We start from the raw sequence: 24040 nt of genomic DNA on the forward strand, positions 1-24040 counted from the left end.
ATGTGCTCTCAGGCACCTGCTTGTCTGTTGCACCTCAGGCGCCTGTTGATGACGTCATAGGCTGGCGCCGGCCAGTGTCAAGTTCACTGTCGTTGTTCTATAGCTTGTTTCAGAACCGGTCATGCTGAAGGCAGTTCCCATAGTGTCCACCAGGACGCAGCGTCTCGTTCCCTGTCCTCAGGGAACAGGGGTTACATACGTAACCTAGACGTTTTCCTCTCTGTTAACCAAGGTTAGGAGCCTGTCTGCGCCTGACTTCCGGGTCGAGTGTCACCTCCCCTTCAGGCTTTATGACTAACTAGGAGTTCCCCCTTTTCAGGACCTTGAAATGACTTTGGCTGCTCCCCTTTCTGCGGAAAGGGTCCTACTAGAGCACCACCTTCTCCTAGTAAGCATCCATGTGGACTGGCATTAGTATGCTCCCCTTCACACTAAGGGTCCCTTCAGAGTATAGCCTTTTAAGGACGGATGTTCCTCCCTGCAAGTCGGGGTTAGGGCTCTGTCCGCCGTCTGCGTCCACTATCATGATGGTCAGTAGCTCCATGATTTCATCAGTTGACTAGCAGTTTGAGGACTGTCTGTCCTGAATAGGGTGTAGCATTGCTACCCTCTCTAATACAGGGAGGGTCCTCCCCTATTTTAATTCTTGTCATCCTATGACAAATCTGGAGCTTTAACAACGGAACCCCCAAAATGGGGGAAAACACAGTCTCCAAATCCCATTTTACGCTAAACCCTGGGCACTTTCTGAATTCCACAATAGTGGTAAGTGCGCACGGAATCCTTGTGCACCTCCTAAAATCCACATAAGTGGTAAGTTCCCACCAAGCTTTTGGTTCTTTCTAAAATCCTATACGGTATGGGTTACACGGTCCTCGTTCCCATTTTTTGTGTTGGTTTAAAACCCCGGTCTCCCTGGGCCCAACTTCACTCGATATCACCTTAGATATCTCCTGACCATCTGTTATCCAGGGTGCGTTATCTGAGGATAACCCCTGCTAGAATGGTCTCTGTCTTGGGACAGCCCTGTTAGTCGCTATTTCTGAGTCAGTTCACTGAGGGAACTAGACTCAGTAGTACTGGCAGTTCCTGTTCTAGTTAAGTCTAAGTATTAACTTAGCCGTTCCTCCGAAGGAATCTCCGATTCCAACCTGAGCTGTGCTCTGGGTCCTTTGACCCATTCAGGTAAGTGAGTAACAGTTCAGGCTTTGGCCGGGGAGGTTACGTTCTGACAGCTGTCACCTCGTCCTATAGGGATAATTCTTCACAGAATTTACACTTAGTGATTGCTACTATGCACTCCCCTCAGCATGGAGACGTGGGTATAACCGTTCCCCAATAGCGACCCCTAGGGGACGCGGTGAGAGTTCCCTCGGAAGGGAACGTCTCTAGGTTACGTATGTAACCATGATTCCCTGAGAAGGGAACGAGACACCGCGTCCCCTACGCTTTTTTTTCCATGCTTCGGACGAGAAGCTTCAGACATTGAAGCGGATATGTGTTTACACCGGTGGCTCTTTATACTGTGTCGCCCGGTAGTGACGCACCAGCAGCGACGAGCGCGCTGCGGTGACGTCATACGCTGTCACCGGCCATTTCATGTAGTTTTTCTATATGCATTCTTCAGACACGAGTCACGCTGCAGCGTTCCCCAATAGCGACCCCTAGGGGATGCGGTGTCTCATTCCCTTCTCAGGGAACCATGGTTACATACGTAACCTAGAGACGTTTTCTCAAAAACACAAACATGTACATTCATGTTGCTTGCATATTATTGTAGCCCAATATGTGCTAATTACAATGTAATCAGACGTTAGCCATTAATATATTTTAAGATACTGAAAAAAGCACAAATGTCAGGGCATGTCAAAACTTCTTCAGGGCCCCAAAACACCCTCAGACCCCAGAGGGTTAATGTGGGTTTCGCTGTTTTAGCATTTTAAAACGCGTCTAGGAGACACTTTTATTCTACACACGTGTACCATTTACTGAAGCATTAAAATGCTTATCTCAGAGTCAACTTTAATGTTTTTCTTTCGTTTTTTTGCAAACATTTTACGGATTATCAGACCACCCACACAAAAATATTGTGGAATGAAAACTTGCAGGCACCCCTTTTAATCAGAAATTACTTCTAGAAAGTATGATTTGGTTTTATCTTTATTAACAACAAAAATTCCTTGATAGTTTTTAGCCTTTTTGTTCCATCTTCACACGTCTCTAAAATTTATGTTATTCTGGAAAACATCCATTTTGTAGAAACATCTGATAAAAAGGAAGTTTATATACTTTCTAAATCAAAAAGTATTTGTCATTTTTAAAACCCTACTATATTAAAAGAGACAGTGTGATTCTCTACCATCCAATTCCTGCCAAATTCCAAGAGACAAACTGAGTCATGTTGCATAACTCATTCTGGTTAAATCACCGATGGCTTGGATACATTATCAGACGCTGAGAATTATGAATTATGAATCATAATTTCCATTCAAGTAGATCAATCTTAGCAAAGCAGACTCTGGGTTTGTTAATTCCATCCTTCTACTATATCATTACAAAGCTTTTTAGTGGTACCTTTATCTCTGCTTTTCAATCTTCATGCAATGTGTAACAGACACTTGTGGCAAATGCCTTTATCTCTTCACGACATAGAGGCTATCAGCCTCTGAAAAGATTTCATTTCTAACATGTGGAAACTCATTAGTCAACATCAATGCATGTTATCTTGGCATGGCTGAATGACTGAGGATCTTTTGTCTGTTTTTGATCTGGTTTAATTTTCGAATTTAACTGTGATGCTTAAGTTGACAGAAAGTCAAGTGCTCACTCTTTATTCCATCTTCAACAAACAGACTCATTTTTGCTTTCTTGAGTAAGTGGATTATGATAGTGGATATGAATATTGTCAGCTGGAATATATTAACATCAAATACTTTTCAAAATGTTCTTTCTATTCAATGTTCCCTCAAGATTCAGAACATTCATTTACATAATTTGAAAGCTTCCCTTTGTCTCCATTTGCTGAATATGAGATCAGTCCAAACCAACACTAGGCCTGGTGGAAATTGGTCCAACGATTTTCTTATTTTTGCAGTCCTCTCTCTGTAAGATGAAGATCAATTGTTATTCTGTGGAGGAAGAGCTTTGGTTTGAGAGTGCAACCCTTGGCTTGGATAGATGAGGACTGTGTTGTGTTTTATAATGTAAAACAGCTTTTAGCATATGCCACTATAGTAACGTAAGGCTGAATTAGAGTATGTCCTTCTGTATGATTTATAGGGTGAGACACAAGAGTAATAGAGTAGAAAAGGCAGCAAGCTCTGCTATACGACAGAATTAAAATGTTAAATTGATACCCACAATTTCCTTTTCCTGAACTTTTATCGATCTCCTAAAAGTTAAGTAAAACTAACCATGCTAGATACTTGTCTAAATACCATTTCAAACGTTTGTTTCTGTAAATAAACTTTTTAAATAAATTTTTTAAATAAAAATTAATATAAAAATTAAATAGACAGACTTTAAAATGTATTTAAAATGTATTTGAATTTATTTAATCTGTGCCAGAATGGGTAATAATGAGGTTGCAAAATTACTATAAGCTATTATGTATAGTTTTGAGTCAAATGTTGGTTTGTAGTTGATGAACGTATACTTTTCCAAATAACTAACTAATAATGTTAGAGAGTAACTAGTTGAGGTCAAAATTTACACCCCCCCCCCCCTTTCAGAATCTGTAAAATGTTGAATAGTTGAACCAAAATAAGAGGGATCATGTAAAATGCTTGTTATTGTTTATTTAGTACTGACCTCTAAGATATTTCACATAAAATGTGTTACATAAACATATAGTCACCAGAGAAAATAATAGTTGAATTTATAAAAATAACCTTATTTAAAAGTTTACATTCCCTTGATTCTTAATACTGTGTTCTTACCTGATACCTTCAGAAAAAAAATCTTTCAGGTCCCACAAATTCTTTGGTTTTTCCAGCATTGTTGTGTATTTGATCTATTTTGTAACAATGACTGTATGATTTTGAGATTAATCATTTCACACTGAGGACAACTGAGGGACTCATATGAAACTACAGGTCCTTTTCAAAAAATTAGCATATTGGGTCCCACTTTACATTAGGTGGCCTTAACTACTATGTATGTACATTTAAATTAATCATTTGGTACAATGTACTTATTGTGTACATACATGTTTTTACATTGTACTTACATTTTGTTAAAAACCTATATGTAATTACATTTGTAATTAATTTCTGTAATTACCACTGTTGACCCATCCCTTACACCCTAACCCACCCTTATACCTACCCAAACCACCAAACCTGTCCCTAACCTTACCCATATCCCACCTTAATAGAAGTAAAAGTGTACATTGTACATTGTACTTCTTTTTTTAATGTAAGTACATAATAGTTAAGGCCACCTAATATAAAGTGTGACCGCATATTGTGATAAAGTTCATTATTTTCTGTAATGTACTGATAAACATTAGACTTTCATATATTTTAGATTCATTACACACATTTGAAAGTAGTTCTAGCCTTTTATTGTTTTAATATTGATGATTTTGGCATACAGCTCATGAAAACCCAAAATTCCTATCTCAAAAAATTAGCATATTTCATCCGACCAATAAAAGAAAAGTGTTTTTAATACAAAAAAACCTTCAAATAATTATGTTCAGTTATGCACTCAATACTTGGTCGGGAATCCTTTTGCAGAAATGACTGCTTCAATGTGGCGTGGCATGGAGGCAATCAGCCTGTGGCACTGCTGAGGTGTTATGGAGGCCCAGGATGCTTCGATAGCGGCCTTAAGCTCACCCAGAGTGTTGGGTCTTGCGTCTCTCAACTTTCTCTTCACAATATCCCACAGATTCTCTATGGGGTTCAGGTCAGGAGAGTTGGCAGGCCAATTGAGCACAGTAATACCATGGTCAGTAAACCATTTACCAGTGGTTTTGGCACTGTGAGCAGGTGCCAGGTCGTGCTGAAAAATGAAATCTTCATCTCCATAAAGCTTTTCAGCAGATGGAAGCATGAAGTGCTCCAAAATCTCCTGATAGCTAGCTGCATTGACCCTGCCCTTGATAAAACACAGTGGTCCAAAGTACTTTTTTCGGATGAAAGCAAATTTTGCATGTCATTCGGAAATCAAGGTGCCAGAGTCTGGAGGAAGACTGGGGAGAGGGAAATGCCAAAATGCCTGAAGTCCAGTGTCAAGTACCCACAGTCAGTGATGGTCTGGGGTGCCATGTCAGCTGCTGGTGTTGGTCCACTGTGTTTTATCAAGGGCAGGGTCAATGCAGCTAGCTATCAGGAGATTTTGGAGCACTTCATGCTTCCATCTGCTGAAAAGCTTTATGGAGATGAAGATTTCATTTTTCAGCACGACCTGGCACCTGCTCACAGTGCCAAAACCACTGGTAAATGGTTTACTGACCATGGTATTACTGTGCTCAATTGGCCTGCCAACTCTCCTGACCTGAACCCCATAGAGAATCTGTGGGATATTGTGAAGAGAAAGTTGAGAGACGCAAGACCCAACACTCTGGATGAGCTTAAGGCCGCTATTGAAGCATCCTGGGCCTCCATAACACCTCAGCAGTGCCACAGGCTGACTGCCTCCATGCCACGCCGCATTGAAGCAGTCATTTCTGCAAAAGGATTCCCGACCAAGTATTGAGTGCATAACTGAACATAATTATTTGACGGTTGACTTTTTTTGTATTAAAAACACTTTTCTTTTATTGTCGGATGAAATATGCTAATTTTTTGAGATAGGAATTTTGGGTTTTCATGAGCTGCCAAAATCATCAATATTAAAACAATAAAAGGCTAGAACTACTTTCAAAAATTGTGTAATGAATCTAAAATATATGAAAGTCTAATGTTTATCAGTACATAACAGAAAATAATGAACTTTATCACAATATGCTAATTTGGTTCAAATGCTCACTGATCCTCCAGAAGGAACAAAAAAACATGCATTAAGACCATGAAAACTTTTTGAATTTAAAGATCAGGGCAGTACTAAATGAAAATATATGATATTTAGGCAAAATAAGACAAATACACACACAACTCCATTCTGCTCAAAAGTTTTCACCCCCTAACTCTTAATGCATTTCCTTCTGGAGCATCAGTGAGCATTTGAACCTTCTGTAATAGTTGCATATAAGTCCCGCAGTTGCACTCAGTGCAAAAAGATGGATCTCAAAGTCATATAGTCATTGTTGGAAAAGGTTCAAATACATAAAAATGCTGGAAAATTACAGTAGGAAAATCTATGGGGTGGGTTAGAATGTCTGTTGGTTACAGACTAACAATTTTACAGACAAAAAATGTTTTTGTGCTTCAAATGCTTCAATAAAACTAAGTGCCATCTATCACCTGAACGCAAAGGAGTTTACAAACAGTAGCACTAAGTTCCTGTCAGGGATTTTTATATCATTTATAAAGTTTAATTGACAGCAGATGCAAATGTCATGCCCTTGGTGGAGGATATCTCATGTATCCGATCATAAGCTAAAGGGAAACGTCCTTTCCTCCCCCATCCAGAAAGGTGCTTCATCATTCTGAACTTTCATTCAAAGTTTGAATGCATATTTGCAAGTTTAAATCACTTTGGCAATCAGTCATTGGTAGTGATGGATTGCGGCTCTTAATCAAATCTCACACTGCCAGCAGTTGAAGAGCTGCATTTTGGAATTCAACTGGATAGTGACTGGCAGCCAAAAGCAGTGCAGGAGATATATCACCACAGTGAGTGAATCCAAAAACTATGACACATAAAAAAAAAAAAAACTGCCATTGTCCTCTGGCTTTGGAGATTTATAAAGTCAAATCTTTTTCTGAACCCTATATCCTCCTGCTACACTAGGATTCGCTATTCTTTCTGAATTTCTTTAATTTGTAGGTGCCTTAAAGGCCAAAGTGCCAGTGAAACCCTGTCTGCGCCTCAACCAATAATAAAGCAGAGGTTCATAAAGAAGTTGCTGAAGGAGGTTTTCTAAGACTGGAAACAAGAACAAAGAGCAGCGGCTGTGAACAAAAAAGAGGATTTTGTCTTAAAATTGTGACATTTAAATGGAAGGAGGGCAAAAAATACCTGTAAGGCCTGCTGTACAGAAAGCGCTCTGTCTTCAGCACAGCGATAACACCCGTCTGGAGGAACGAAGCTTCATCATACTGACAAAGATCTGTTCTCAGTACAATAAACCCCTATCAGTATAGCAAGGTGTGTATGCATTGGTATTATCGTATCTAACATTATTAAGCAACTGAAAATAGTCTGGGAAATTGAAATAGTTATGTTATCCAATTAAGGCAGAGTGTGATAAGCCATATTTTAAATTGTGCTTCAGGAAATGATCAGTGACAAATGATGGTGAGGGGAAAGTCATAAGAAAGCATGCATACACACGCAGCTACAGTCAAACCAAAATTTGTTCAGACACCTTTTTCAAATTTCTCAAATTATCACAGTTTATTCACTATAGTTTAGAAAATGGTAATAAAATATGACAAGAACTCAAGAGTTGAACTGTGTCAGAGCAAATTCATTCGCCAGGTCAAAGTGTCAAATCAAATTTTTGGTCCCAAATTGTCATCAGTTTTACTGGTAGTCCACTGTATGAAGAATTTTTTGGGTATAAATTGTCACAGTTTACTTTATTTTGCTATCCTCACTTACATAAATGAACTGTAGTGAAAAAAAAAAATAATATATATATATATATATATATATATCTGGTGTCTGAACTTTTTGTGGTTTGACTGTATAGGATTATAAAGTCTCCATCAAAATATGTAGTCCAGAAATGCATTATGCCAAATAATTTCTAGGTCTAAATGAAATTTATATCTGAATGGCATATCAAATTTCCATCCATTTGGATTATTTAGCTTTAATATAAACTAATAAACTCCTATTTGCATCTATTAAACTTCATTTAGCACAAAAACAAATAATTCATAGAAAACAGGGACTAAACACTGGAACAAGGAATTAAATACAAACTAAAAGTCTAGGAAACACAACGAAAACTGTTACAGTAATGGTTAACAACTGTAATAGTACAAATAAACAGAAAAAATGGAACTGAAAAACAATGTAAATTGCATGAGAAAGCTTGGACATCTATAGATAGTTTACTGTTTCAGTATGTGTACATTTGTTTGCATTCGTTATCTTATTTTTATTAGGTGTCCCATAGTGCCTATTCGCTACTGTGAGCCTTTGGGCTTTTTGGAGCTGTCCCTTGATTCCATCATATTTGAGCTTCGAGCTAAGGCAACAGGAAGCATTGGAATCATTAAGACTTAATGCAGCTCTCTGAATGGTATTAAGCTCCAGGCAACTCATTTCAACGGATGCCCGTGCAATGAACAGATACTGAGTTCATGTGACAGTTGCACTGGATGAAAGCCTTCGTCTCAAATTAAGGGTTGATATTCATAGTAGTGTTTCTTTCTATGCATATTTCAGATTTTTTGGAAGATGTAAAATCCATCAGTGATTGCCGTTTATAGTTAAAAACGTTAAGGAGGTCATGAATATTTTGAGAACCTTTGAATGTGAATAATTAAATGCACAAAAAAAGGCAAAAGAACAGCTTCATTTGACAGTAAAGTGCTCTGTTTGGTTTAGAATTTTTAGGAATCAGTCCTTAACTCATTCATTACTTTGTAAAAAAAAAAATCTTAGGAATTTTGAAGGCATTATTTGAAAATATAATATATTAAAATATTTTAAAATCTAAATTTAAATGCACATTATGTTATGTAAGATAAATAAATAAAATATCCAAAACCCACTAGAACAGTGTTATATATTTTGCTGTTTTTTTTTGTTTTTTTTTTTTGTTTTTTTTTTTTGTTTTTTTTTTTTTGCAATGGACCGACGCCATACACCCTTGATTTTCCAGTTTTATTTTGTAGAAAACATGGAAACCCCAAAGGCACTTATTGCATGGGTGATGAACGCACACAGTAGCATTATAACAGAACTTTCAACACACTTAAATGTATCTAGCATGATAAAACAGCACTGCTTTTTCCTACATACGCATGACCGGAAGAAGCAGAAGCGGTCGACTGTAGCATAATAAAAGCTCCGCTGCTTCCTTCATTAGCAATCGCTCCAGCGTCCTCATTTTTTTCCCGAGTCCCAACGGATTGCATCAGTTGTGGGGATAAAGACAGCAACTCCCATGATTCCACACTCAATCAAGGCATCGTCAAACTACGCCTTTGTTTCTTCCTTTGTTTTGAATATGTGCCCTCTAGCAGCAAAAACTTACATATTGTGCCTTTAAGTTGTTATTTGCTGACAGACGTTTAAGGTTGTAAAAGATTTAAGTAATATCTGTGAGCCAAATCAATCAGAATCATTAACAAATCATTCAGGCCGGTTTTGTACAAAAGATAAAATTCAGAAGAACAGTTTGTTCACAAATTAAATAAAGCTCCAATGAACACTACTGGTGAATGAGAACTTAAAGTGATAGTTCATCCAAAAATGAAAATTACCTCATGATTTACTCATTCTCAAGCCATCGTAGGTGTATATGACTTTCTTCTTTCAGATGAACACAATCAGAGTTATATTAAAAAATGTCCTGGCTCTTTAAAGCTGGCAAGTGAATGGCAGTGAATGGCTGTTGAGATTTTAAAGTCAAATAGAAGTCCAAAAATGTGTGTTCATCCATCATAAAAAGTACTTCACACAGCTCTGGGGGGTTAATGAAGGCCTCCTAAAGTGAATCTGTGCCCTTTTGTAAGAAAAATATCCATATTTAACTCTTTCCCCACCAACCTTTTTTAATAAAAGTTGCCAGTCTCCGCCAGCATTTTTGATGATTTTCACTAAAATTTCATGGCCCCCAGAACATTTTGTTGTATGAATTTCTGAACATGCAATACATACAAAAACAGACCCTCTACATTTAAACAACAACTAAAATTAATTTTATTTTAGTTTCAAGCATTCTTTTTTTATCAACACTTGACTGTAGGTAGGTTTCATAAAATAAATAAATAAATAAATAAGTAAGTAAAAATAAAAATGAGCAAAAAGCTGACATTTTGATCACTAACTGCATCTGGATCATATTCAGTACTATTATCAAAGCAAAGATGCAGTGGATGGCTTCCATCAGCACTCCCAAAGTTTGCACAGTCCTTTACCACTTCCTGGATTGACATTTCACTCACTAACATTTGGCAGTTTTTATTTATATGCGGTTAGTGTTGATGATCACATTATTTTTCATATGCATATGCATTCATATGAGATCGCTCGTTTCTGCATTTTCCTCATCTGTGTTTTTGATCGGCACATTCTAGACTCATTCAGGGCATACATAATAGTGCCCCGAGTGTGTAACAGTGAAAACACGAAAACAAAAACAAAAATTGTGTTTGGCAGGGAAGCGTTGTCTCATGAATAACGGAAAATTGTGTGTTTGCCATGGGAAAGAGTTAAAACTTTATAAACCATAATCTCTAGCTTCCACTAACTGCTGTACGCAGGACATACTTACTTCTTATGTAAAAAAAAAAAAAAAAAAAAAACATTGATTCACTGCAAAAGGCCTTTATTAAAGGAAGGTTATTTCTTTAGTCGTTTCTGAGGAAAACATTTCAGGATTTTTCTCCATATAATGGACTTCTATGGAGTTTGAACTTCCAAAATGCAGTTTAAATGCAGCTTCAAAGGGCTCTAAATGATCCCAGCCAAGGAAGAAGGGTCTTATCTAGCGAAATGATTGATTATTTTCTAAAAATATTTACAACTTATATACCTATGCCGAGCTAGACAAGACGAGCATTTGAGGTTAAACAGTATATAAATTGTAATTGTTTTAGAACATAACCCATCGTTTTACTAGATAAGACCCTTCTTTCCTCGGCTGTGATCGTTTAGAGCCCTTTGAAGCTGCATTTTGGAAGTTCAAACTCAGGGGCACCATAGAAGTCCATTATATGGAGAGAAGACATGACATATTGGATGAGTACATTATCTGTAAATTTTTGTTCTGAAAGTGAACTACTCCTTTAACCCCCCAAAGCCATGTGGAGTATTTTTTATGATGGATTGATGCACTTTATTGGACTTCATTGGACTATTGAATCTTAACACCCATTCACTGCCATTATAAAGCTTGCGAGAGCCAGGATATTTTTTAATATAACTCTGATTGTACTCTTCTGAAATAAGAAAGTCATATACTCCTAGGATGGCTTGAGGGTGAGTAAATCACGGGGTAATTATAATTTTTGGGTAAACAATCCCTTTAAATATCAGTCTGCTCCTCACACTAACCTGTCGTATTGCTTCAGAAAACATGGAATACAGTTGTAATGACACCTTTAATGATGGTTTTTATTGCGCTTTTTTGTCAGTTTTGTCATTTTAAAAGCTTCTGTGATCCTTCAACTTTTGTATTAGAAAGCATGGCCAAAAAAAGATTTTTTTTTTTTTTCTGTTTAGTTGAACTTTACCCTTAAACAGTGGTTATTAAGAACAAATGGTTAAGAAAAATAACTGCACTGGCAAAAAATGTTCGATTTGGAACCATAGTGTGAAATCTTAACATGAGGTCAGAAGCGGAAGAAGTTTTGCGCTGATTTATTTAGTAGTACTGTTATTTATGTGTATGTCTGTTTTTATGTTTCGAAAAGAGGAGAGAAGGTTTTTCTCTTTAAAGATTGATGGAGTTATTCTGTCCGTGGGGAGCAGCAGGTGCAGTGCTGTATCGATTGCTGCTCAGTAGGCTCTGTTTTACACAGACTTCAATAATCAGCCAATCACTGACCTCTGAGTCATAAATCAACGTAACAACTCAAAATAGAATGTAGCTCTGAAATGGTGTAATTTTAAATAATGTGAACCTCATGTTCTTCTCTGCTTTCCTGGTCTCAATGTAAGTCTGGCAGTTTGACCATAATTGAAGTGTTCAAGTGTACTGTTGCCTTTAGCAAAATAGAAAACATTGCTAACAAAATTGACGAAATGTACAGCAACGTGACATACTGAATTATTAATTGAATATTCTATATAAATGTGTTTTTGAATTTACAATATATTGTTATATAAAATATCAGATACATTTGTGCTAGAGCATGTATACTGAAAAGAAAACATTCAGTTTACATTCAGAAATTGCTACTAAATTTTACAAATAATAGCAAGTAACAGTGAATTTGAGGATTAGATCCACCAAATAATAATAATAATAAAAATTTTAATTAAAAAAATAATAATAATTTAGCATTAAATCACTTCACATGCAGTGAATGGGTGCCGTCAGAATGAGAGTCCAAACAGCTGATAAAAATATCACAATAATTCACAAGTAATTCACACCACTCCAGTCCATCAATAGGGTCTTGAAAAGTGAAAAAGGTGCATGTCTGTTAAAAAACAAACAAACAAACAAACAAAAAACCAATTAAACATTTTTGGGTGTACTATCCCTTTAAATGTGAACTATTGAAGTATAATACCTGAAGTTGTGTTTTCTTCTAAAACAGGGGTTTTCAAACCTGTCCTGGAGCCTCCCCTGCCCTGCACATTTTGTATGTCTCCCTTATTAGGCACACCCAATTCAGGTCTTGCAGTCTCTACTAATGAGCTGATGATTTGAATCAGGTGTATTAGATGAGAGAGACAAGCAAAATGTGCAGGGCAGGGGAGGCTCCAGGACAGGTTTGAAAACCCCTGTTCTAAAACATACTCCAATAATCTTTAACTACAACTTTGAAGATTTGTTAACAGTGTAGAAAACATACCTCAGTCCTATTTGAGTGTATTTTGTTCTGCAAGATCAGTTTGTACTTCCTGAAATTGGTTTGAATATGTAGTAGATACAGATTAAAAAGTGTTCAGCCATGAGTGAAATGACACATTATAAACAATTATGCTCCAAGATGGATGATTCAGATGCTGCTTTCTTTGATTTTGTTTATCCACACATGATGGTTCACTAGTAGCCGCTCATACGCAGTTAAGTTTGCCATCCTTCTTCATTCCCAGCATCCTTGCCTCCATCATTCCTTGTTCTCTTCTGTCACCAGTTGCCATAGTGAAACAGAACAAGGATTTGTCTTTGTATGTGTGAAGCGTGCAGCTTGTAAGGGTGTAACACCTCAAACCGCAGAACAGACAGGTGTGCATGTCAGGCTGAATAGAGAGGAGAGAAATTGGCCGTCTCTGGGTTCTTTGTGATATTTTTACCCTGGTGGTGAGAGTCTTTTCATCTCGGCTCAGTAGAGGCTGTCAGACTCTTTGCTGCCCCATGCAGGTTTTGATCAGCCCTGAAACAGGTCAGACACGTCTCTGGAAATAGCCAGGATTGTTATTCACTGTTGTTCACAGTCTCGCTTTAATCGTCAACATGCAACTTGTTAGACACTGTTGTGAAAGTTATGCAAATGACAGCTACGCTTTGTGAATTGCTAAAGAGGACCATTTTTTAGGGCCAAGGGCCATTAGACACGGTTGTGTAGTGTGAAGTATTTTCAGGGAATAGTCAAATTTGATTTATGAACACAGGTGTGAAATATAAAATAGTTGTTTTTTTAATGCAAATTTGTTATGGCTGAAATTTTTCTAATAAAGGAATGGAACACCCCAGGGATGCATGTACTTGTTAGCCATAGGGAGGTTTGAAGCTATTTTTCTTGCTTTTGATTTGCAGGTTAAAAAGTAACTTGCCAAGCAATATAATACTACTACTAATAATAGTATAAAGTGAATACAATAATTAAATGTCATTTTTTTCTTTTTTTGTATCGTTGTATCATTTTAAATTATTAAGGATATAATTCATAGTTATTTAAGTAACAGAATTTATCATATTTTATCTATTGAAACAAAATTGCTTTTGATTTGAAAGTTTGCAGGTAAAAAACAAAATGCTTTTTTTATTTATTTTAAGAATGAATGAATGCATGAATGAAGTATTTTTTATTTTTATTTTTACTTTGCAGTTACTAATTTCCCCACCGCAGGGTTAAAACAAATATGAAAGATTCCATAATTATTTCTGTAAACTAGTAAAGATTGTGATGCATAATAATAATAATAATAATAATAATAGAGTAAATAGTGAATGAAACTATTAAATGTCACAAATATATGGTATAATTCATAGTTATTTAAATAGAATAATTCATCATATTTAATATGTTGAAACAAAAAAAAGCTTTTGATTTGAAAGTTTGCAGGTTAAAAACTTGAATTTAAGTTAATTTATTTTAATTTAATTTAATTTAATTTAATTTAATTTAATTTAATTTAATTTAATTTAATTTAATTTAATTTAATTTATGGAAATGTTTTGTATTATTGCTTTGTAAGTACTAAAAAAATTGAGCTACAAACGATTAATCATGATTAATCAATTCAAAATAAAAGTATGTTTGCATACTAAGTTACAAAATTATTTCTGTAAACTAGTAAAGATTGTGTATAATATAATTTCATATTATCACATACAATAAATCTAATCAAAATGTATAGGTCCATTGCATGGTTGATGGTTATTCTATAGCATTGCTGTGAAACCCCCCTTTTGGATCTTTTATTGTTAAGAGTTCAGAATAAGGATAAAGCAGTCTTAAGTGCACTTCTCGATTGTCTCTTAAGCTGTAATTGTGCCTAGCAGTGAGAATTTTGTAAGATGTCTGTAAAACCAGACCAGGATGCACGTCAGAGTGCTACTGATGTAGATGATGGAATCATTTGGTTGAATGCTCATCCGTCTGACCTCTTCTCATCTCTATCACCAGATCCCTGTGATGACAGGAGCCTTCATGGACTCATCGCCTCACGATGACTACAGCACGGATCACTCTCTCTTCAACTCCTCTGCAAGCGTTCATGCCGCCGCTCTGGCAGCTCACAACCAACAGGAGGAGCAGCAGCCCATGTCCCGAGACGCCATCTGGCTGTGGATCGCCATCACCGCCACCATCGGGAACATCATAGTGGTGGGCGTCGTCTACGCCTTCACGTTCTGACCTCTGGAATGAAACCAGCTGAACTTTGGAGACACATTCGGCTTTGAGTTCCTCAAATATAGGGCCCCGGGCCCTCATCAGACAAACAGTGTGTGCAGTCTTTCAAGAAAAATAATGTACACAGTGTTAGTTGTTTATTTGGTTGTTTTTTACGCAGAATGGTACTTAGAAGCTCTAGAAATTATTTTTGATTCATTGAAATTTTCATGTTGACAACTTTGTAACTAGATTGTTTAATGCTCAATAAGTGTAACGTGAGAAAAAACACAGATATCTTTTTTTTTTCTTTTGTTTGTATTGTTTTCTGAGAGTAATACTGCCAGACTTTTGCCAAATAATTTGTACATTTTTGCTTTTAGTATGTGATAACAAATGCTGTTATTAAGCTTTAAATGTCTAGAGGGCAAACACTACTCTCTGAAAAAGCTGAAAGTCATCCAACTGCCTTTTTGAAGCAGTGATTATAAAGTTGAAATGAATCCCAAACCTAATTTGGAAAAGTAACCATAAAATAATATAAATACAGGAAGTGCCCAGAACAGGAAACTAACCCCTTTTTTAATTAAAGTATTTTAACTTATAAGCACTTAAAATCTTCTTGATTCATGAGGCATTTATACACGTTGATTTGTCCGTCTTTTTTTTTTTTTTTTTTTTAGCCTCAGGACATCAATTTGAAGACAATCTCTTCTCTTAATTCTTCACATAGTAAAATCACCACTTTAGTTTATGAAAGGCTCAAGTTAACATTTGATTTTAATTAAAACCTGCATACTATTAAATGATTTTACACTGATAAATCATTCCATCCCTCTAGTTGAGGGTGACAGGTCCAGCTTGTATTTGGTAGAGGTCAGAGCTTTGCTTTTAATGAGCTCAGCATAAAAGGCGGATGTTGCTATGGTGACTATTTCATTCTCTCTGGGAGAAAGTGGCTGCGGCTTCTTATCCCACCATCACACACCTGGAAACATCTTCACTGCCCGCTGGCGCAAAGCAACTGCCCTAACAAAGACGCATGGAGAAATGTATTTTTATGCCCTTGTTTGTTTGTTTATTTAACAAATTGTTATTGTGTCCTTTTTGGAGTGTTTCAAAGCCTTAATCCACACATGAAGCATATGTCTGGACCAATAACGTTAATTGGCTTAGTGACCAACATGGTCTTTTTAGAGAAGCCAGTTAAATGGGTTAAACCAAGTTCTCCCAAAAATTAACATTTGCTTCAAATGTTTTCATCCTCAGGTCATCCAAGATGTAGATGAGGGACAGATTTAGAGAAATTTAGCAGTACGCCACTTGATGACCAATGGATCCTCTATAGTGAATGGGTGCCATCAGAATGAGAGTCAGAATAACTGATAAAAAAAATTATCCACAAGACGACTCCAGTTTATCCATAAACACCTTTGTTTGTAAGAAACAAATCCATCATTAAGATGTTTTTTTTTTTTTTTCACTTTAAACTGTGCTGGCTAAAATATGAGTCCTCTATCCATAATATTGCTTTCTCCATTGAAAAGGTCATCTGGTCTGAATCAGGAGAGAAATATGCACAGACCAAGGATCGCTTACAAGCGAAAAGAGACCAAAACTGTTTTAAAAAACATATTGGTACATTTTGATGTGAAAAGACAGCAGGTAATTGACTTTCACTGGAAGAAGTGTATTGATGGACTAGAGTTGTGTGGATTACTTGTGGGTTATTGTGATGTTTTTATCTGCTGTTTGGACTCTCATTCTGATGGCACCCATTCACTGCAGAGGATCCATTGGTGAGCAAATGATGCAATGCTACATTTCTCCAAATCATTTTAGATGGCCTGAGTGTAAGTAATTCTTCTGCAAAGTTTAATTTTTGAGTGAACTATTCTTTAAAATGATTAGCTCACATCCAGAACAAAAATTTCCTCATAATATACTTACCCCATGTCACACAAGATGTTCATGTCGTTCTTTCTTCAGTCAAAAAGAAATTAAGGTGTCTGAGGAAAGCATTCCAGAATTTTTCTCCATATAGTGGACTTCAATGGGGATCAGTGGGTTGAAGGTCCAAAATGCAGTTTCATTGCAGCTTGCAAAGGGCTCTACACAATCCCAGCTGAGGAATAAGGGTCTTATCTAAAACAATTGGTCATTTTCTAAAAAAAGAAATTTTTATAATATTTTTTACAAATACTCGTCTTGCACTAGTTTGACCTCACACATTACGTAATCACGTCGGAAAGGTCACGCATAACGCAGTAGCAAATAATATGCAAAGAAAGTCAGACGCTCTTTACAAACAAAAGTAAAACAATGATGTCAACCACGATTTTGAATTTGGAGGAGAAAATTAGATTTTTCGCCCTACTCACAGACCACATGACCTTTCAAGATTACATAATGCTAGAGCAGAGCTAGTGCAGGACATGCTTTTTTTTTTGGTTTAAACAAGTATATCAATTTTATTTTATTTTTTAGAAAATGACAAATCTTTTCACTAAATAAGACCCTTATTCCTTGCCTGGGATCATGTAGAGCCCTTTGAAGCTGCATTGAAACTACAGTTTGGACCTTCAACACATTGGCCACCATTGAAGTCCACTATATGGTGAAAAATACTGGATTGGTTTCCTCACAAACCTTAATTTCTTGGATGACATGAGGGTGAGTAAATTAGTAGGATTTTTTTATGCTGGAAGTGAACTAATCCTTTAAGCTATTTTGTTAAGCAGATTGATGGAAACACCGGCTTCCCACCATTTGTTACTGCTGGTTCTTTCTTTTTTTTTTTTTTTTCTTTCTTTCTTTTAGAACAGTCAGTTCTGTTTTAATTCTAATCATGGAATTGCCAAAAGTTTTCAAATGTCCTTAAACTAAATCACTAAAACTAAACAAAACAAAAAAAGGTTTAGATTGGTCTAGTTATTTCATACCAGTGGAATTTTACAAACCAGTCAGATCTTTAGTATTTTCACTGTAAAACCTGAGGGACAATTACTAATTGAGTCGTTATTGACCGAACAGGTTTCAGACTGTGACGGTCACTGTATTGATCTAAACAATGGACACTGGGCCTTATTTATAAGGCTGACCATAATGAACCAGTTTTAGCTATGGTTCAGTGGGATGAAATGGACTGGGACCAAGCCAAGATGATCATCGATCATCTTCTCTGCAGTGGATTGCACTAGGAAATGAATCTGAATATATACTGAACAGGAAAATGGCCTTCACTTTATCAATGACTTTGATTTATGGACTGGAAGGTCTCATGTCAGTATGTAAAAATACTTCACTGATAAACTCTAACTGCCACAATGAAGTTTGATGAAGAGCTGATTGTTAATCATGGCTTATAATACAGTCTAATTAGAAAGACTATTGAAATGTCCTTCAAAGTCTCTTTTTGATTAAGGGAGTAACCTGCGGTTTGCTGGTACCATCGTAGTTCCGAATAGAGGGACAAGTGTTATTTAGTCCAGCTCGAATCACAATCTTCAAACCACAGGAAACCTTCATTTAGAAGTGTGCTGTGAAAGTATAAATTTTCTGCTCAGCAAACAATGTAGATATTATGATTCTTAGTAAAAGTCCTGTCTGTTGATGTTGAGAGGTCTTTATATAGAGGCCTGAAATCTAGTGTACAGTAGCAAATGAAGTCCGGTGTGTTCAGCTCAATTCTGCTTCACCTGCACTGCAACATGTTTCTTTTTGTATTGAAAAACTGTTGAATTAAATGACTCATTGAACACCAGATGTGTGACTGTCATCACAATTATGATAACAAATCTGCTCATCTTTTCTGACGGTGACACTGAACAAAACCTTGACGCTTTAACCTAAATATTTTCTTGTCACTATAGATTGCCTAGTAGTGTACCACAAATCCCTGAGCAAGTGCAAATTTAGCAAATTATATATAAAATTAGACACATTTGTTCAGGGACAAGTAAAATAGGGGAAAAATACAAGTGGTTATTTTCTTAAGTTGCAAAGATGTCTAACTCTGAAATTTGTGTTGAATAAAATAAATGTATTGACATGCATGTGTTTACATTCACAATCAATTACTGTTTTGAATTCATTTCCACACAGAAACTAAATAAAGGACGATAAAGGAAGTGAAAAACAATCACGAAGAACTAATATAAAGGTTGGCTTACAGAATAATTTTGTGTCCTTTAGTCCACAGGGAGTCAAACTGAAAGCATTTACTGCTCAGCAGCTTGGCCTATAACAAAACATTCCCAAGAGCCACAGGAGAGAGAAAAAAACAAACATCCAAGCCAAACCAAAAGTCATGACAATTTAGAGACACTATGCTGGGTGTAGATTTAAAAGTATGCCGTTTTGATTAGGGCTATCAAGTGATTAATAAAAAAAAAAAAAAAAAAAAAAACGAATTAATTATATACTGTGCCGCATAAAGTTATTATTAAAGATCATTTAAAGTTATCACTGTGTTAAATAAGAAAATCACTGAATATACATGACAAAAATACACAAAAATACAAATAAATACTGAAATGATCTAAAAAAAAAGAAAGAAAAATAAATGATACTCTACTGTAAATATTAAACTAAAAGCACCACTATGTGGTGGCAAATCACTGTCTTAATAAGTAAGTTATCGAGTCATTCATTCAATCGATTTGTTCAAACGGCTGGTTCATTCAGAAACTAAGCAAGTGACTGCCTTTATGAATGGATCACTGAATCATTGACTCACTCAATTTGTGGATTTGATTCATTCAGTAAAGAAACACTGCTGTGTGTTGATCAGAGATGCACAATATTTCTCTTAGGGCTTTATTTTCATTGCCAATATTATTGACAATATGTCTAAAATGTAATTATTCACACCTTTACCTTCATTTTTAATTGAAAACTTTAATGTAACCTATTTTTTTTTCTTTCTACCAGCCAATGATGATTCTACACAACTTTCATCTGACTAACAGAAATATGCTTGTATTTCAGCATTGCTATAATGTTATAGTTTTTTTTAGCAAATAGTTTGCTTCGTAAATTCAGTTCAACAGCATTAAATTAAAGAGGGTAACTTTTATCACTCGAATGAATCTGCACATGCATTTTAGAAGGTGTTTGTGCGCCATCCAAGCAATAAATGCGCATCTTTGAATGAGCACTGTAATATCATTCAACCACTCAGGTAATGTTAGTACAACCCATTTCATGGGCTGCCAAAATAAAATTTTAAAATCAGTCAGAGCTATAGAAATGCATAATAATATTAGCAAGTTATAAGTTATAACAGGGGGGATCAAACCTTCTTTAGAGGAGTTAGAACCCCCAAATATTTCCGTAATTCGCATCCTGCTGATTTAGAACATAGGCAAACAAGGACGAATGCGGTAGCGCAGAGAAGAGAGCAAACCAAGACACTGGTCATGAATTAGAAGTTTAAAACAATGATTTGTAAAGAAAAATGTCTAAGGGTTTTGATATAAGCCAAGAGGAGACTGGTTTATCTTTGCTGTAAACAAAACTTGGTTCTTGTAACCCCCTGAAGCCATGTGGAGTACTTTTTATGATGGATGAATACACTTTATTAGACTTCAAAATCTCAACCTTCATTTACTGCCATTATTTTGCTTTAGCTTGGAAGAGCCAGGATATTTTTTTAATATAACTTGTATAGGTCATACACCTAGAATAGAGTGAGTAAATCATAGGGTAATTTTCATTCTTGGGTGAACTATCCCTTTAATATTAATGAGTTAATCCCTATACATTTATTTGAACAAGAACATAGTGGTGTAAATGTCTATAACTGGCTTTATTTTCTCCTCTGCTTGGATGACTACACATCATTAAGGGAACCTTCTGAGGTATAGTTCTGGAAGAGTGGGCAAAAATCCCCCAAAACAGATGTCAGAGACTGATTAGTGGCTATGGGAGATGTTTACACCACATTATTGCTGCTAATGGAGGAAATCACAAGCTGTTTACTGATATGCATATTTTTGCACACATTAAATCTGAGTATAAAAAAGATTTTATACGGTTTTGTAGGTGATATTATAGTATATAACATTGTTTCCAATCTGTTTTACTTATTTGTTGTACTTAGTAGTTTGTGCCAACTGCCATTTGAATATCAAATCTTGAGTTATGATCATGAGTCATTCATCCAGTCTCCAGTTAAATGTTGTCTATAAAGACATCACTGTTAACACTGTTATTCTTAAAACACCAAAGAACTGGGCTGTTAAGGTTACAGGTGCTCCTGTTAAACAGGCTTCCTTAATTTGTCCTTTTTGGATGTCAGACAAGTCATTTTATTTATTTTATACATTTTTATATTGTATAGTGAAGTCAAAGACAACCTTCTAAGTAACAGCTAACTGACTAATATTTAAAACCAATTCCTTTTTGTTGACATGCCTGGAAAATCAAATGAAAGATAACAGCTTGATTCTCTCAGATCAAAGTATAATGATGAGGCCTATTTCTGCCGTTAATCACAATAAACACCCGTCTGCTAGTCAGGAATTAAAGACAAACTGCCAAGAACAAGAATTGTGCCATATACAGAATAATTTAACATGTGGCTCAAAACATCAAAAGCTTCATTGCGCTACAGAAATTATTCTGGATACCAAACATATGGGCAGGTTTTTTTCTGCTTCTCTAGAGGAAGCTGTGAGCCTGCAAAATCCCAGTATCCAACCTGTTCCCTTTGATTTGATACATATTCTATGAGCCTCTCAGCCTGTTCCCACAAACCCTGGTCTTTGTTGACTCGGACTGAGGCAGGCTCCCCAGAGACATCTGCTGTTTCAGAGCTCATGCTTTACAGACGCCTCAGTGCTGCTCAGAGCGACACTTAACATAACTCTCACGTCTCTCTCAATGTCTCCCACGAACACCCAGTTCTGACTTCAGCCGACCCAAATATGACTACCCAAGAGCTTTTACCCGCACTCTTAGTCTTTCTTTTTAACATTCTCTACATGTTATCTCTCTGACATTTTACAATTTCTGTTTATATGCAATGCAACTCCTATGTGTGTGTGTGTGTGTGTGTGTGTGTGTGTGTGTGTGTGTGTGTGTGTGTGTGTGTGTGTGTGTGTGTGTGTGTACCTGGTATTCATCACGTTGTGGGGACCAAATGTCCCCACAAGGATAGGAATACCAGTAGATTTTGACCTTGTGGGGACATTTCTCAGGTCCCCATGAGGAAACAGGCTTATAAGTCATGCACAATGAGTTTTTTTGATGAAGTAAAAGTGTGCACAATCTCCTGTGAGGGCTAGGTTTAGGTGTAGGGTAGGTGTAGGGCGATAGAAAGTACGGTTTGTACAGTATAAAAACCATTACGTCTATGGAATGTCCCCATAAAACATGTAAACCCAACATGTGTGTGTGTGTGTGTGTGTGTGTGTGTGAGAGAGAGAGAGAGAGAGAGAGAGAGAGAGAGAGTGAATCTAAATGATTAAGAGACCCTTTAATATATCTTAGTAACAGAAATGTTCTGCATCTAAATGTGTCTAGGCCCATGTAAAAAGTGTTCAGTGTTTTCAAAGATTGTGTGACTAAAAATGTGACTTTTCTGAAATCAGCTGCAATGCGTAATACATTTAAAATGTGCAAACAAAAAGCAAAAACCTTGTACAGTTGCATTTGCATTATGAAGCAGAAGCATATAAAAGCATGAAGCACTAGAACAATGCAATGCTTTTAGAGCTGTTTGAATTCCATGGGGATTCATTTCTGCCGACGACTCTGCATGCTTATGACAAGGTTGACAGTAAAAATAACAGTGCCGGAGAGGTTTACAGCAGAGATTGACTGGACAATTAGGGAACACCAAGATGTTTCTTGTGGAGTATTGTCAATTTTTGCTACATAGATAAATAAGATAATATAGCAGATAAGTAATTGAAATAAGGAATAATGTACAGCCATTATCATACACTTATCCTAAAGGGGTTTACTTTGTATTAAAGGTGACCAATTATGTCCCTTTTTACAAGAGGTAAAATAAATCTCTAATGTCCCAAGAGTGTGTATGTGAATTTCAACTCAAAATACCTGACAGATCATTTTTTATAGCCCCCCTTTCAAAAGAGGGCGGAGCTTCAAGAGCGCATGCTCCAGCGTACTGGCAACATGCACTAAAGCAATTGCCAGAAAGTCTCAGAAAATGCACTTAGTTTAAAAGTTAGTCATCTGATTGTACTGTGTATAATAAATGTGTGTTTATTTACACAGATGGGGCGATTCGTGCAATAAAAATTATGACCACCACTTTTGATTATGAGCTTGACAAATTCAAGTGGTCAAATTCACATTGCTTTCATATGCAACTTTTAACTACCACATTCTTATTTATGATCATTTTGGTAGCATGTGAAGGGCAGCATCAGTGAAAACAGGAAGAGAAAATGGTAGCTTTAGCAATGTTAGCCTTACAGAGCGCTGTGATTCTTACTTTGTCTGAAGCTGACGTTCGTTCACAAAGCGTTGGTATTGATCCCTCTTTCAGAATCAACTTTTGTGAAAATCCAACTGGCACAAACATATAGAATTTACCGATTTCTTTCCAGGACATTTCCTTCAAAAATTAAATGTAACCACCATGTCCTCAGAGGCTCAGATGGAGGGAGTCTGTTGGTGCATACCAAAACACAACACTTGTAATGCCTCTTTGGCGCTGACATTGTATATCTCCAGCAGCTACAGCAAGAAAACAGTAATGGCAGACTGCTGCTTCTCACTCAGGCAGAGTTGCCAGGTTTTCACAATAAAACCCGCCCAATTGCTACTCAAAACTAGCCGTTTTGAAGGGGATCCCCCATTAAAAATTGTGTTCTGGGGGGTACACATTTTTTTGGCAGGGTTCCCCTGATAAAATCATCATTCCATCAACCGTGGACTTGGCAACACTGCACTCAGGGCTGTGTCTATGCTAATAGGGCAGTGATCGTAACAAATGGCCAGGATTTCTTCCTACGATGATGTCAACATAGGGAGAAATCTGG

At 36.5% G+C, this 24040-nt stretch overlaps 1 protein-coding gene across 1 annotated transcript in view; it reads left to right on the plus strand.

Annotated features, from left to right (window-relative positions):
- LOC141283313 (uncharacterized protein C14orf132) overlaps positions 1–18786 on the plus strand; it is a 44239-nt gene extending 25453 nt beyond the window's left edge. Inside the window, exon 2 of the mRNA XM_073816597.1 lies at positions 14817–18786. Coding sequence (XP_073672698.1) covers positions 14817–15047 — 231 coding nt within the window. The 3' untranslated portion in view covers positions 15048–18786. The remainder of the gene's footprint in view (positions 1–14816) is intronic.
- Positions 18787–24040: the final 5254 nt, after the last annotated feature.

This window comes from Garra rufa, chromosome 13 (genome assembly GCF_049309525.1).
Source record: "Garra rufa chromosome 13, GarRuf1.0, whole genome shotgun sequence".
NCBI classification, from domain to species: Eukaryota; Metazoa; Chordata; class Actinopteri; order Cypriniformes; family Cyprinidae; genus Garra; species Garra rufa.